The 16,629-nt window shown below is 38.3% G+C and overlaps 1 protein-coding gene across 10 annotated transcripts in view; it reads left to right on the top strand.

The window, feature by feature from the left end:
* Window positions 1-16,629, top strand: part of LOC125404129 (uncharacterized) — a 58,403-nt gene extending 41,774 nt beyond the window's left edge. For 9 of the 10 annotated variants that reach the window (XM_087907208.1, XM_087907207.1, XM_087907204.1 and 6 more), the window contains 3 exons: window positions 10,337-10,463; window positions 11,028-11,085; window positions 12,352-16,629. In XM_087907208.1, coding sequence (XP_087763334.1) covers window positions 10,337-10,463; window positions 11,028-11,085; window positions 12,352-13,912 — 1,746 coding nt within the window. In that variant the 3' untranslated portion in view covers window positions 13,913-16,629. The remainder of the gene's footprint in view (window positions 1-10,336; window positions 10,464-11,027; window positions 11,086-12,351) is intronic. The other variant, XM_087907213.1, reaches the window with a different exon arrangement.

Below are 16,629 nucleotides of genomic sequence, written 5' to 3'. Positions count from 1 at the left end.
TCTGACAATGAAAGCCTGGTGGAAATGAGTAGTGGACTTGTTAGCTGTATAAACTGTTTTTATAACTAGTTGTCTTTAGGGTGTCAAAGTAAATGGTTGCAAACTCTGTATTTGAAACGTAGGCTTCAGGAAGTGAATGGGTTTGGTGTCAGAGTGTACTGGTAGATTTTTATTGCCAACCTGACAATCTTGCATCATCTTGGAGATGCTTCATTTTAGGGCTGTATTGATGAGGGGAACCTATGGCTATATCCGTGAGGGGCTCTTTTGATTGATGGGGGGACTGGTACACAGTGGGCAGCACCATCCCTGTGCAGATTGTCCTGGACTAAATAAGAAAGTCATCTAATCATGATCCCGTCAACAGGAGACCTCTACTCAGCTCTTCCATAGTTTCTGCTTATCTTCCTGCCTTGGCTTTTCTAGTGCTGGAATGTGACATGAAGTGTAAGCCAAATGAACCATTTCTTAGACTGTGTTACTTTTGAGTATGACATTTATCACAGCAACCAGAAGCAAGCTAAATCCCATAGTAATTTCAGAAAACTCAACCACAGGGCATAATCTTCAAAGATATTGTGCGACTATTTTATAAGTAACCATATTTCAGTTGTTTGAAGTTGATTCAACCCATTAATTATGGTAGGTGTGGTGTAAGAAGACAAATTTGTACAGCTTTCTGTCATTCTTTCCTTTTGCCTTTTGAAGAGAGAAGGATGCAGGATTTTTATTCTTTCTGTCTTTACAGTGCTAGAATCAATGAATAAAGGATGTATCTCCTCACCCTCAGTCTTAATTCTCTCCAGTAACTGCTCACCCCATGTTTTCTCCAGAACTCTTGGGTGAGGTCTTGCCAGCGAACCTGTGCTACACAGATTTTGCATGGCTGGTGGGTTGGTAATTCAGAGTCCGGGGGATTCTGTGTAGGGACGTGGGTGGGCTGTGCCATTTCCCTTCTCTTGTGCTTCTGTTTGTGCTGACTTAGATTTTCTCTCCATCACCTTGGAGTTCTTTCTTCTCTTCTTCCCTCCCCTCCCCCACCTGATCATCCCAGATTGTGTCCCCCATGTCCCCTGATGTTAGAGAAGGTTCCACAAAGAGGAGTATCCAGTTCTATCAGGAAATTGTTCCAACAGTGGTTGGAATGTTAGGCATTTCCTTGGGATGGTCTGTTCTTGGGTGGTGCTCAGGTTATTTTAGATTATGGTCCTTCCTGCAACCAGGTATTGCTTCAGGGTAAACTTTTGAGACTCCATTAAACTTATCAATGGCAGAGCCCTACTCTGGCAGGTGATAATGGTTGGAAGTGAAGAACTTCTTTTGGGTGATCTGTTCATATTTAGTGTTAGGAATATTTCCTAACACGATCTCCCTGCTGACACAAACATTCCCAGTCAAGCCAAATCAAAACCAGCCGAATTAAGAAATATCCAGGTTTAATGGGAGTTCCGAGCTCTCTGGTGGTCCCGAGGGGGAACCGGGAAGCCTCAAAAAATTGACCCCCAGGAGGAAGAAAGGGAGACCGCCTGTTCCTCTTTTGGGAGCTTATGGCTGTCTCCTACAGAAATTCTCTATGGTTTTTTCATTTCCCTCCCCACTTCCTCCCTGCCTTTTTAAAACAATATTATAGGAGATTTTTTTCTTTTCTCCTGACTGCAGCTTTTCAAGTTTACAGGTCTGAAGAAGAAAATGAGAAATTTAAATTTGCTTCACATTTTACTTGTTTGCAGTGAGGCCCAAAATAGAATTTTCAAAATTTGCAGTATGTGCAAATGCCTTTGACAGTGGCGGAGAGTGTAGTCAAATTGGTATTGCTTTTCTGTTGCTGCTTCTTTGTTTGCTATAGGCTGTTTTAAACAGAAGGGGTTGGGAGTGTCAGTTCTGTAAACAAGTCATTTACAGTGTTGCAGTACCTGAGAAAAATACCAATATTTCCTCTCGTTCTGTTAACCTCAGAGAGTTGATTTTTGCAGAGAACGTAATTTCTATCCAGTCAGGAATCTTTAGAATGTTCATCTGAAGGAAAGATAAGTGTGTTTTCTAAGTGAAAAAAATGTTTTTTATTTGAAAGTTAACTTGAGTGTGGATTATATTTATAGTATATTTATTAATTTTATGTGTGTAGCTATGTTGACTTTCATTTTATTTTTAATTCATTATTTTTTTCCTTGTTTTCTTGTTTTTTTTTGGGGGGGGGGACAGGGTTTCACACTGTAGTCCTGGAACTCATTGTGTTGACCAGGCTAGCCTTAAACTCAGAACTCACCCTCCTCTGCCTCAGGCATTCTGGGAGTAAAGTCTTTATTCTGTCTCTTTATTGTTTTGAATATTATATGGGGTGGGGACTTTTCTTTTTTTATCCACTCTGTTTGGTGTTCTATAAGTTTCTTGTGTCTTCCTATGCATATCTTTCTTTAGGTTGGCAAAGTTTCCTTTTATGATTTTATTGAAAAAATTGTGCTTTTGAGTTGGACTTCTATCCCTGTTATTTGTTTGTCTCTTCCATTTTTTTTGAGGGGATTTTTCATTTTCTCTTCAAGGACCTCAAACATTCTCCTAAAGTTATTTTTTAGGTCATTTTCTCCTTCTTCATCTATATTTCGGTGTTCAGGTCTTGCTGTTTTATAGCCACTATTTTTTTGTTTGTATTGTGGAGTGTGTTCTTACCTTGTCTTCCCATCGTTTCCCCTGACTGTTGTAGTTGCAGCTGTGTATCTGGTGATCAATCTTCCAGGTGTCAGTGGTTTCAAGCTCAGATGGTTGATCCTCATGGTGCAGTCAGGACTACAGGTTCCAGTTGTTGGGTCCAGTGGGGTTGTGCAAAGATGAGAACACCACCAAGTGTAGTAAACCTAAAGCAAACTTTATTCCAGAAACCAGATTCCAGGAAAACCAGGAGCAAACTTAATTTTAAAAAATAAAGTACCACGGGGCAAAGAAGCTGAGACCACAGAGTTTGGGCTTCTGACACTGTGACATAGACTAGTTTCTGAACCTACCTTTTATACTAAGGGCACCAAACATTAGGTCTAGACAAAGGGATTTTTACAACCTTGCCCTGACCGGTGAGTTAGTCAAGGGAGACTCTAAAGAGGGGAGTGAATTCTAATGTCAATTGATAACTAGGCAGCTATCATGAAATATGTTTCAGTTGAGATTACAGAGAAGGAACTAAATGCAAGAAAACAGATGTCTTTAGCGATTAGTCAGAAGTCAGGTGGTGGTGACACACGCCTTTAATCCCAGCATTCTAGAGGCAGAGGCAGGCGGATCTCTGTGAGTTCGAGCCCAGCCTGGTCTGCAAGAGCTAGTTCCAGGACAGGCACCATAGTTACAGAGAAACCTCATCTTGGGGGAAAAAACCAAAAAACAAACAAACAAACAAAGGCAATTAGTCAGAAAACGGACTGCTAGTAATATTAGAAGGTTAATAAATTAGGATTAATTGGTTTTTAGGCTGAGAACTTAGAAGATAGCAGAAAGGTTTTCACACTATCTCAAGGTTAAACTCAGATACTGACTGCCATACTTTACAACCTCTATTTTCAGAGCTCATTAATTAACAGTGTTTGTTCTTGTCCACTGTCTCTCCTGGACCTCCAGGCAGTGTGTACCGGAGTCCCGTGCCTCCTCTTTGATGGCACCAGTTTTTCATAACAGAGACAGTGCCTAACCCAGACATCATGTATCTCTGCTCCTGAAAGTTAGCTCAGTTCACATCTGTAGTTTATCAAGGATGACCAGGACACTACTCTTAGTTTACAGGGAGAGAAGCTCTGGCCTTGTAAGTAGAACAGCTAGTTGGAAAATGAAATGACCTAAGCTGATGGAGGTGTCCCAAGCATCTCAGAAAATAGCTAACTGTGGATAACTGATCCTTGATCTGCTGAGAAAGAAGTTGGTAGTTTACTTAGGTTTACAACTTTGTATGTCTTTCTTCCTATATTCTAAGCTTCCATATTCTAATCTTTGGTGTCTATATTTCTATTTTTATATTTTCATTCTTGTGTCCAGACCCTTCACAGTCACCCAGAGATCATTTGGTGTTCCCGGAGGTTGTTTGGGCCTGCTCCTAAGGAGATTGCTTGCTTGGGGCTGCTCCGACTGAGGTAGCTGACTCAGGCCTGATCTAGGGGTGCTCACTGGCTCAGGTCTGTTCCTGCAGATGTCCCTGGCTTGTCGGGAGTAAAGTCTTGAACCACCTTGCCTTACGTTGTGCCCCTGATTAAACTGGCTCTTTATAGTTACATTTCTCGTTAAGTCAATTTGTCTGCAGATTTCATTTCAGATTCTTCATTGCTAAGTGGGAATCTAATGTGTGCATGAGCCACATCTCCATTATCAGCAGCAGCAGCAGCTGACAAACATCCAGGCTGATTTTCTTCTAGCTACTGGGACCAGAGCAGCAATGACCATGAGTGCATGTATCTGCTATAGTGTGTGGACTCTTTTCCTTATATGTGGAGAGATGTATGACGGGTGAAGTAGTGTTTGTCTTTCCTACTTTTGAGGCAAGCTCACCCTGATTTTCTTCCTAATTACAGCAGGTTAAACTCCCAGCAATGGTGGGGAAGAATTCAGTTTTTCCACTCTTCTACCTTCAAGTATGAGATCGTCAGGCAGGCATCATAAATTTTCACCTGTTTACCTGTATCCTAGCCATGTATACCTCTGTTTTAGTGTTTTGTCATTAAAAAGTCCAACAAAACTTCTTAATTACATGTATATTATAGGGAATTAAGTACAATGAACTTATTTTAATTTTATCTAGTCCTTACACTCCCAGCACACCTGACTCATAATTTCTTTTTCTTTGGTTTCCTTCCTTTATTCCTTCCTTCCTTCATTTTGTTTTCCTTCTTCCTTCCTTACTTCTTTTCTTTTTTTGTAACTGAGTTCATTTAATGCTGTCCAAATGTGTGTGGCCATCCACTGGGGCATGGGCAACATACTCATGGCTGCCTTACTGCAGAGAAATGACTTTCTTTTCCCCTCCAGCCCCCACTCCCTAAGCCACCAGTTGCCAGTATCTTCTTAACTAAGGGTGACTTTCTTGAGGCCAGTCCTGTTCTGCCTATATTTTTGACTGCCAGGACCTAACGTGTTTGAGGCATTTTAGAATTTGATATGCGGATTTTAGAGTTATTTTGTGAAATTGAGCACCTGCTCAGTAAGGGCACTTTTCCCCTTGTGTCCTTGTCCATTTACCTTCTACAAAACTACAATGATCATATTTGTCATAGACAGTTATTGTTTGTGTAACTGATGGCGTATTCTGTCAGACAGAAATGTGATGTCTCCAACTGAATAAAATTAACGATGCTGTTATGTGTTAGCATAACAATAATTATCATTGCTATGATAAATTTCAACTTACCACATTAAAAATTAAGACTAATTGCCCATCTATGCATGCCAACCTCTTTATTGACAAGTTTTTCCTAATTCTGTTCTTGTTCAATTTAAACTAAAAGGAAGAAGTCATTGAAATACCAAGCTTGTGGTGTCTACTCAGCCTGCCCAATGTCTGCCCAATAATCAGATTAAGCTCTATGTCTTTGCTTCCACGATTTTCTTCTTAGATTAAAGTCATATTTTCTAAAGGATAGGCTTTAGATTTAGGATGGCAAATACTGGCAAAATATGATCTAAGAGCTATTGAACAACCTACTATAACATGGAAAACTGGTACACTATCTTTGTCTTTAAAATGGTCTTCATTTTACCTAAGTAAATTTGTATTGCTAACATGTGCTTTTTTCCTCATTGGTTCCATAGTACTTTTTGTCTGATAATTAAGTGATCATATTAAATTTAATTTAATTCAAATTTCCAGGTTGACATTAATTTCTTCTAGATAATAGTGTAATTAAATCTTCTTTTTATGAAAGTTACATAAACCATTGATCATTATGTTTTTGGTTAATCATCTCAGCTCTGAGTCTATAAAGAGTCTAAGATCCCTATTTCTCTCACGACACAACTTAATGCAAGGGTACAATTTCATTATGGTGAACAAGGCCCTCATCTCAGAGATGATCCTTTAGTCCCTGTAATTCCTAAAATGCAAATATTGAGAAAATAACTTTGCCTTATTATTTCGGATTCCCTGTAGTAATTAATATCCTTAAAATAGTCTGCCAAGCATTATGTTTCATCAAATATTTCCTCCTAGTTTCCACTAAATATGTCAGACTGCTAATTGACAAATTGAGTCTTAAATTAGGTTTATTTAAAAATCTGTCTCAGTCAAGATTTTTAAAAGTTTTTATATTCAAGTTTATTTATTTCTCTCATAGGACAGGATGAAGCTATGTTCATGATGATAATACCACAGGAGTGACCCTTACTCTAGTTACTGACAGAGTTCTTATTCCCAATGATGCTCTTTGATCTATGTCTGTGATATAGACTGTAGCATTTCTGTTGTTGGAACATCTACTCTTTTCTTCTCTTTCCCAAGCCTGTGCAAATTTTTTAAACACACACCATGTCTTGTTCGGAGGTCCTTTATGTCTGAGTCTGTCCTGTTGTGTATCTGAATTCCTTTTCCGACTAGTAGTGTGTTGGTGGAAGTCACAAATAATTCCACCATGGTTCAGAATTATGAATAATAAAGGGTTATTTATTTAGGGGTGACTTGCTGATCACTGTCCTAGATCCTAGTTCTCTGCACAAATAGGAAACAGGAACAGAGTCTAGCAGCCAGCAGCTATATTTGGAAGCAAGAGGGCAAACACAGGCTTTACAGCTGCATTTATAGTATAAGAGACCATGCCCAAGTTGGCTGATATCTTAAAGGCTATTGGCTGAAGGAGCAGAAGGAGCTCACACAGAACCTCTCCCTTTTGTTTAAATAAGAGAGTTCCAAACCCAATACAAAACTATATACACTAGGAAGAGATAACATGTATAATTAGAATTACAACCAGCATAAACAGTATTAAGCAAGGAATGTATGCTAAATGTTTTAATAAACATTGTATCCTAAGACTTAGACTCCTTAAATGGAAATGGCTTGGGTAGTCATAAGAGGGTGATAACTACTACTAATCTTCAACCTCATCAAAGGCTTTAGTAGGGAGATTACATTACTCTAGTAGGCAGGAAGTGCAGTCAGGCAGCTTCCAAAATGTACAGTAGATGCCAGAGACAACTGGCTACCTTTAGCAATCACCCAAAGTCTCATTTGCAACGTTGAAGCCACCAACTTTGACTAAGGCCTAGAGTAACTGACAGATCATTTCCAGGGGCAGGAAAATTATCAAAACAGTCTTACCCTGTCTTGGCAAGATTTGACAGTCTTTTTTCTTGTATCCTACTTGTCCAGTCTGGACATTGTGCACTGTCAGTGGTCGAGGGATGGGCAGTTCCTTGCCCAAAGGCCAGTTGAGCCAAGAAAGAGACAAAATTCCAAGTAGAGGGTCTTTGGTGCTCAGCACTCTCTTGGGGATAGATTGGTGCTGCTAGGAGCAATCATGCTTCATGTCAACAGAATCCTAAGTTATTTAAATGACATATTCTACAGAACTTTGAGGTAGTTGAAGGTTAATTATCTATGCAGAATAGAATCTCTATGTATCTTAAGAACCTATTTAGTCTGACTAAAAGAATAACAAATATGACTAATGATTGATGATACTTATTAACTATGTAACTTAAAGGTTAAGACTTCATATCAGAATATTAAAAATATTTAAACTGTGCTGCAAGGGACCACATTGACATCAGATGTAAATGATATAGAAATATCTTAATCGAAGAAATATGATAAATATATCCTAAAATTGTATCAATATACAGAAAATCTCAAAACAGGTAAAAACATACATGCATACAATTACAATATGACAAAATAATGTTGCATAGTGTGCAAATATTGTAAACAGAACTAACAAATATAATTTGAAGTTGTATCAATATACAAGAAACTATACCAGTGTAAATTGCATTTAAATAAAAGCTCACAAGTATTTACTCTATTACTCACTTTTATTACTATTACTAGTGTGAGTAAGTATACACTAAGCTACCTATTGCCATTATCTCTAGGCGTACATAATTTCCACTCCAACCCCAAACCTATGCGAGTAATAATCAACCCCTAAATGGTGTCTTTAACCATGAGGACAAACTTTGTTGTGAGAGGGGATGTTGCTTTCTAGAATTGCTTCCTACTGTCATGGGGAAATATTTTTTCTATGGGATCCTGTGAAAGTAAAATGATGTTTAAGTTTCAACATTGCTGTTTTGTATAATTACAAATGGTCTCTGAGTAGTGGATAGGGTATTTTTGTTTGTTTGTTTATTTGTTTTGTTTTCTCAAGACAAGGTTTCTCTGTAGCTTTGGAGCCTGTCCTGGAACTTGCTCTTGTAGACCTGGCTGGCCACAAACTTACAGAGATCTACCTGCCTCTGCCTCCCAAGTGCTGGCATTAGGGGCCTGCGCCATCACTGCCCAGTTAATCTCTTTTTCTTCTTATTTTATTTTAAGGACTTTCTCCTTTTCTCTCCCAAGCCTACATATATTTTTAAACACACAGCAAATGGTTTCGAGGTTATCTTAGTCTTTGAATCTATCTTCACTGTATATCTCTCTTTTTCTGAACACATTTGTCTTTAATTTGCTAAGTGATATGGCTAGGATGAAAGTCTTCACTTTGGTGACTGAATCCAGGCCATTACTAAGCTTTCTGAGATTCCAGCCTCATGGAGGAGATACCAGCATCAGTCATGTTTATTGCCACTACTCTATGGCATTTCAAGGTCCCTGCCACTACCACAAAGCATGTGGTCAGCTTTTTCTCAACATAATTTAAGTGTTTCCTGGCAGGACCTCTTAAAAGGGCTGCACAGTTTTCAAGCTAAAGCTGAATCAAGAGGCTTTTATTAAATGGGACACATTTGCCTCTTGCAAACAGAGCCCACCTAAGAAATTGCTGCTACCAAGAAACCATGCTTAACTCTATTCCCAGGTTCTCTCAGCTTTCCTGTGGGTGCACTTTCTCCATGTTCGGCACTGTTTGTTGGTGGAAGTCACAAAATAATCCCACACACATTATTCAGAATTATGAATAATAAAGGGTTATTTATTTAAGGGAGACCTAACAGATCACTGTTCTAGATCACAGTCCTCTGCATTAATGGAAAACAGGTACAGAGTCCAGCAGCTGGAAGCAAAATCTGGAAGGAGAAGAGCAAGCACAGGCTTTACAGCTGCATTTTTAGTATGAGACCCTACCCATGTCTGCTGGTATCTTAAAGGCTGTTGGCTGAAGGAGCTCCCACCGCAGGAGTGTTTTGTATTGTTGTGTTTTCTTTTATGGTAAGGAGTATGGTTGCTGAAGCCCTGGTTGCTGACTCTGCTGCTCTCGGCCTTTCAATATGGTGGAGGTACATTTACCATTAGCTCTGCAAACCATGTTCACCACCACAGCTCCAGCAAGCACTTGCTGCAAGCTTCTCAGAAACCCCATAAATGCTCCACACGAGGACCTCCCGAAAGAGCCAGAGCCACTCCTGACACCAGCATGATCCAGGATGCCTTGTATTAAAGGAGGAGTGCTTCTGATAGCCACCAACAAGCAGAGGCTCTCTGAAACATTGTGGCTACCAAGAAGCTCCAGTTGACTCCTGCATTTGTGGGTCTAGAAGCCCTTTTTTAAAGCTTTGTTAGGCTTTATGTAGATCTATGTGTACAAACATTGGGCACCATTATGTAGTTATAAATATTCTCCATTCCTCTGGTCCCCCTGACCAGTTTCTCTCCACCCACCAGGTCCCACTCAGTAACTCCTGCATCTGCTTAAGAAATACCACTCTGAGGCTTAATGTTAATTATGTACTCCTTGGCCTATTAGCTCAGTCTTCTTATTAGCTTACTCTATATTTTAAATTAATCTATTTCTATTAATCTATGTCTCCCATGAAGGTGTGGTTTACTGGAAAAGTTTTGGCATCTTTCTCCTTCAGCAGCTTCATGGCACCTCCCTGATTCTGCCTTCTTTCTTCCTCTATCTCTGCTTGGATTTCCTGTCTTGCTATTCCTTTTGAGAAAAGTTACTTAAAGGCAGAAGCAGTTTATTTCATATCACAATTGAACATTGCAGTTCTTAAAATTCAGAAGTATGAAGTTGCTAATAAAGGACACACTAATAAATAGTAAATGAGATAGTGGGTCATCAAGTAATAAAGATAGCATCCCATGGATATTCTTCACTAAATCCTGTTTATATAATAATTTAGAGGTTTCTTCAGGAACATATGCAAGATGATTATGTATCCTGTCAGTCTGTCAATGTAAATTAACCCTCCTAATTAATATATGTACTCATAGGAGCCAGTAAAATTTGAGGATGTGGCAGTGAATTTCACCTCAGAAGAGTGGGCTGTGTTGGATTCTAGTCAAAAGAAGCTATACAGAGATGTGATGAAGGAAACATTTTTGAACCTGATCTCCATAGGTAAAAAGCATTACATGCTCTCATTGCTTATTCGGTCATTGAACAACTGTGCACTTGATGTGGGGGTCCCCTTTGTGTGCTGTGATTACCATTACTAAGTAAAGAAACTTCCTTGGCCTATTGACAGGGCAGAACTTAGGTAGGCAGTGAGGACTGGACTGCATACTGTGAGAAAGGAGGGCGGAGTCAGGGGAACTCCATAGATCTGCTGCTGAACATAGATGTACTAAAACTTTGCTGGTAGGCCATGACCTCATGGTGATATACATTTTAATAGAAATGGGTTAAATTAAGATGTATGAATTAGCCGATCAGAATCGAAAGCTAATGGGCTAAGCAGTGATTTAATTAATATAGTTTCTGTATGATAATTTTGGTTCTGGGCAGTCTGGACTAACAAGCAGCTCACTGCATGCAACATGTCATGCTTATGCATGTTATATTGATATTGAATTCTTAAATTAAAATGTGGTTATTTAGTGTGCATATTATAAGAATATGGTTGCAATAATTTTTATGTTGAATATGAATGTGTCATAATGTATTCTCTGGATTTTGTTGCAGAAAAAGCACTAGAAGAAAATATTGAAGAGGACTGTAAAAATCTCAGCAGGAATATGGGGTAATTTATATTCAGTAGAAAATAAATAGAAAATAAATAGTAGTAGAAATATAAATAGTAGAAAATTTATATTATACATTTGGGACTCGGGACAACTGAGAACATGCCAAGTGCTCCAAATATAACTAAGTGAAACATGATCTTACACAAATCCCTATAATGGAGCATTGACTTGTGATATTTATATTAGAGTATTTCATGTGTGTTATCTATTATTATCGCAAATATGTCACGTGATGATGAGGCTGAAAAAAGGTTTTCACTGGATTATTACATAAAACATCCCATCATGTGCCAAAGGTTTTACTTTCTGTTCATACTTATGAGGCTTTGAGCATCGATACAGTGCTTTGTTTGCTTACTTTTGCTGTGACAAAAAAAAAAAGAATTCTGGGGTAGAGGACAGTTTCAAACTTCCTTGTCAGAATACCATCATAAAGCGAAGCCAGGGCAGGAACTCAAGTATGATCAGAATCTGGAAACAGGCACTGAATCAGAATTGATGGGGAAATCCTGTTTACTGGAGTGATCTTCATCCCTTAGTCAACTACCTGCCCTCTAAGGGATACTACCCATAGTGAACTGGGCCACTCCACCTTATACAGTGATCAAGACAAAGCTACCAGAGACATGTCTAAATGTCAATCTGATAAAGCCATTTTCTGCTGTCTATTTCATTCTTCCCAAACAGGGATTCTAGTTTGTATCAAGTAGATCGAAACTAATTAGCAGATACATTTCATACACAGAGCCTGAAATCCTGCCCATTGGCACACTATGCAACATAGTGAGCCCCGCTTAATTGAGAATGTGAAAATGGTTTCACAAACTTGTTTCCAGTCCAATCTGATTGAGTCGTTTATCAACTAGCAGACCCTATCCCCCATGACCATTTTTCCTTCCTGTTCACTCATTTTGTACCTCTTAATTATTTTATATATCTTTGTATCTGAGTTATGTTTTAATGTATCAAGTGGATCAGAATTTGTGAACTCTTCACATGAATCTGTGTCATTGAATCTGTTTGCAGAAAGATTGAGAATTGTTCTAAACCTCCAAGCCTGTGATATAGCTCCTTTTAATTCTTAGAGAAGCAACATTAGTCCTCTACTTCTTTACACATAGCAGGGTCTTACCATGAAATACATAGTGTCTTGAAATTGATACCATTATTTTATTTCCTCTGAGATTCTATAGTTGTGTACTGGACAGGCTAGCCTTTAATATTTCTCTCGTCTAAAGTATTGCTTTTCTCATTTTCTGCAGAATTCAGAGGATTCAGAAAGACCATGGAAATGAATGTCATAATGAGTGTGATAAAAGCCAGCAAGCTAGTTCAGAGAGTATGATCAATAAAGATATGCCTTCCAGAGTAAGAGATCATGAGACTCCATTGCTTGCAACAGATATCATTGGTGATTTATCCTTACATGGGTATCTCAGAGAAAATGCTAGAGGGAAACCACCACTGGATAAGGGAGCTGTGGCAAAAGCATTTAAACATCCAAAACATTGGAAAGATATCAGTTATTCTGAATTCCTTCAGGTACTTGAAACTTCTCCTAAAGAGAAACCCAGGAAAAAACAATGTAAAGAAACCTGTAGGGGTCTGTGTTTAGATCAGTCTCAAGAGAGAACTCATACTGGAGATAAACTCAATGAGGATGTCTTAATGAGATGCACATATGACCAGAATGATGAAGGAACCCAAAAAGAAGTGAAACAATTCGTATGTAATCTCTGTGAAGAATCCTTCATTGATTCCAGTGAGCTTACCAACCATGAAAAAAGTCATATTGAAGAGGAAAGGTACATTTGTAGGCAGTGTGGCAAAACATTTAAATATGCAGCATGTTTTGAGAAACAAAAAGTAACTCATATAGGAGAGAAGCCATATGCTTCTATACATTATGGAAAAGCCTTCACCCCATTCAGTCATCATGACAGTCATGAAAGCAGTTATATTGGACAAAAACCTTATGCCTGCAAGCATTGTGGGAAAAGCTTCACTAGTTCTTCTTATCGAAGCATTCATGAAAGAATTCACACTGGAGAGAAACCTTATGCCTGTAAGTATTGTGGAAAAGCCTTCAACAGCCGCAGTAGTCATAACAGACATGAGAGGAGCCACACTGCAGAGAAATCTTATGCATGTAAGTATTGTGGAAAAAACTTCACCAGTTCTTCTTATCGAAACATTCATGAAAGAATTCACACTGGAGAGAAACCTTATGCCTGTAACTATTGTGGAAAAACCTTCATCAGTTCCGGTTCTTGTAGTATTCATGAAAGAATGCATATGGCAGACAGGAATTATACATGCAAGCATTGCGGGAAAAACTTCACCAGTTCTTCTTATCGAAACCTTCATGAAAGAATCCACACTGGAGAGAAAACTTATGCCTGTAAGTATTGTGGGAAAACATTCAGCACTTCCAGTGCTCGTCGTTTTCATGAAAGAATGCACACAGCAGAGAGGAATTATACATGCAAGCATTGCGGAAAAGCCTTTTTCTGTCTCAGGATTCTGAAAAGGCATGAAATAATTCACAGTGGAAAAATGCCTTATGCATGTAAACTTTGTGGAAAAGCCTTCAACCACGCCAGTAATTGTAGCAGACATGAGAAGAACCACACTGCAGAGAAACCTTATGCATGTAAGCATTGTGGAAAAAGCTTCACCAGTTCTTTTTCTCGAAACATTCATGAAATGATTCACACTGGAGAGAAACCTTATGTGTGTAAGCATTGTGGAAAAGCCTTCAACAGTCCCAATAGTCGTAACAAACATCAAAGTAGGCACAGGGCAGAGAAACCTTATGCTTGAGCATTGTGGAAAAGCCTTCAACAACCCCAGTAGGTGTAACAGACATTAAAGGAGCCAGACTACAAAGAAACAGAAGACTTATGCATGCAAACATTGTGGAAATACTGTTTCTGGTGTAGGGATCTGAACATCCATGAAATAATTCACACTGACAAAAGTCTTATTATGTAAGCATTGTGGAAAATCATTCAACAACCCCAGTAGTTGTAATAGACGTGGAGGGAGTCACACTGCAGAGAAACCTTTTTCTTGTAGGCATTATGAATAAACCTATACCAGTTTCAGTTCTTGTAAGATTCATGATAAGAGTTCAGATTAAGGAGAATTCGTTTACATGTAAGCAGTGTTAAAAAGTGTTTACCTGCTCCAATCACCTGAACATTCATGAAAAGATTCACATTGGGGAAAAGTCTTGAGCATGGAAACACCTTGGAAAAGCCTTCAGTGACCTCAGTAGTTATAACATATTTGAATGAAGTCACACTTTAGAGAAGGCCTATTCATGTAAGTATTGTGTAAAACCCTTCACAAATTTCTATTCATGTAAGGTTCATGAAAGAGATCATATTGAAGAGAAGTGCTATGCATGTACACATTGTGGAAAAACATTTACCCACTCCAGTCAGCTGAACATGCATGAAAGGGTTCAAATTGGAGAGATGGCTTTTGCATGTAAACATTACAGGAAACCTTTTAACACTTCAGTTTGTCCTGATTTGCACGAAAAACAGTCATACTGGAGAGGAACTCTTTTTGTGTAAAAGATGTGGAAACTGTTCATTCTGTAGACTTTAATAAGCATAAAAGAGTTCACTTGATAGTAAAGCCTTATGCACATAAGAATTGTGGAAAAGCCTTCCAGTGCTCTTGTGATCATAACAGATCTGAAACTCTTCACACTAGTCAGTAGGCTCATGTGTGTAATCATTGTCAGAAAGCCTTTACTAGATTCACTTGGTCCAAGAGTAAAAATATTCACACTGGATAGAAACTTTTTGTATGTAAACATTGTATATAAACTATTTCTTTGTTGTTGTGATTTTTAACAAACATAAAAATCTCACACAGTGTCTGTAATGTGGGAAAGTCTTCAGCACATCCAGTTTCTGTAACCCTCATGCACAGATCTACACTGGAAAGAATTGTAAAGCATATATCCATTTAAGTATTGTTCAAAGTTTTCAGCAGTTCCTGTTGCCATGATGTTCTAAAAAAGTCACTCTGAACATAGATTTTACATGTATAACCATGTGGAAAATTTTTTAGCAATCACAGTTCCTACTATGATTACTTTTTCACTTTTGAGAACCTGTATGTTTAGAATAAATGCGGGAAAATATTCAAAATGTTTCAAATGAATAAAACTTTAAAGTTTTATTTTTTGGGGGAGGGTAGTATTTTCTGGAATTTCTGTGTTTTACATTTCTGCTGAAGTCCATAGTGATCTCACAGTGAGAAGAAGTACAGTGTGTAGAACAAATACCAGTAATAACTCTGTAATACTGTGTTAGTAAAATTACTTCTAATGTGAGTAATGGAAGAAGAATGTGCTAAGAACATAAGATGTATCAGCTAGTCATGATTCTTTCCAGGAAATGTGATTATCTGTATTGTTTCCCTGGATTGTATGTGGTGGAAATAATGTATCAATTCCACAAGCTGTCTTCTAAGAATCACATGTACACTTCCTAATGAACACAGAGATAAAAGAGAAAAAGGATGAGAGAGAGGAGTATGGAGTTTACTTTCTTTATGCCAAAAGCTTTGGGGGGAAAACTGTCCTTAATCTCAATTGCTGGCAATATATTGTCCAGACTGAAACAGTAGGGTACAACTGCCAAACTTTGTCACAATATTACAGTCGTTCAAAATGCCCTGCTTCACAAAAATTTCTGTCATATACACTAGCCTATAGGCCAAAGATGGTTGCCCCAGCATTACAGAAGAACTTTGAATGCTTGTCCAGGTAGCCTGATGTCCCTGTTGTTAGGCAAATTTCACCCTTTTGGGATCATAATCGAGTTAAAGATTAATAATTAGAATTAGTTTTTCTTATGGCAAAGGTAAATTAAATATAAAAATTTAAACTTCCAAAGATAGATAAATAAATACATTCTCTAATTTTGTCAAATGCAAATGGACTGGACATTGTAAATGTAATTATTACCTAATAACTTTTTCTTGTATATAATCTTACTATGCTAAGGTTAAAACCTTCCTTTTTGATGAGACAAAAAAATGAGAGATGCTGTACACTGTGATGATTTTTCATTCGGATAGCTTTAATAGAAACCTGATTGGCCAGTAGCCAGGTAGGAAATATAGGTATAACAACCAAACTAAGGACACTGGGAAGAAATGTGGAGTCAGAGAGTCACCAGGAGATGCAGAAAGAGGAAGACATGCTGAAGGAGAGGTAAACCCACGTGCCAAATGGCAATATATAAATTAATAGAAATGTGTTACAGCCTAATGGAGTCCTAGCCTTCCTACTCACCTCCCCTGTAGATCACCTTTCTTGCCCTTGTTCTTCTTGGTTTCTGAGAAACTTGCAAGTTCCCTGCTCTCAGAGTTGTTTACCAATTCTGCTTCCTGAGTATACATTTTCTTGGCCCTAACCCGAGCATCTGGCAATGAGGTCTTCATCCTGTCGGCCTACCTGTCTGGGTTAGGTAGAAAACTCCCTTGGTGGTGTACATTAAAGGCTTCTGATTCTA

The sequence above is a fragment of the Myodes glareolus genome, chromosome 6 (genome assembly GCF_982192425.1).
Source record: "Myodes glareolus chromosome 6, mMyoGla1.1, whole genome shotgun sequence".
Taxonomy (NCBI): domain Eukaryota; kingdom Metazoa; phylum Chordata; class Mammalia; order Rodentia; family Cricetidae; genus Myodes; species Myodes glareolus.
This window is presented reverse-complemented; position numbering and strand designations above follow the sequence as displayed.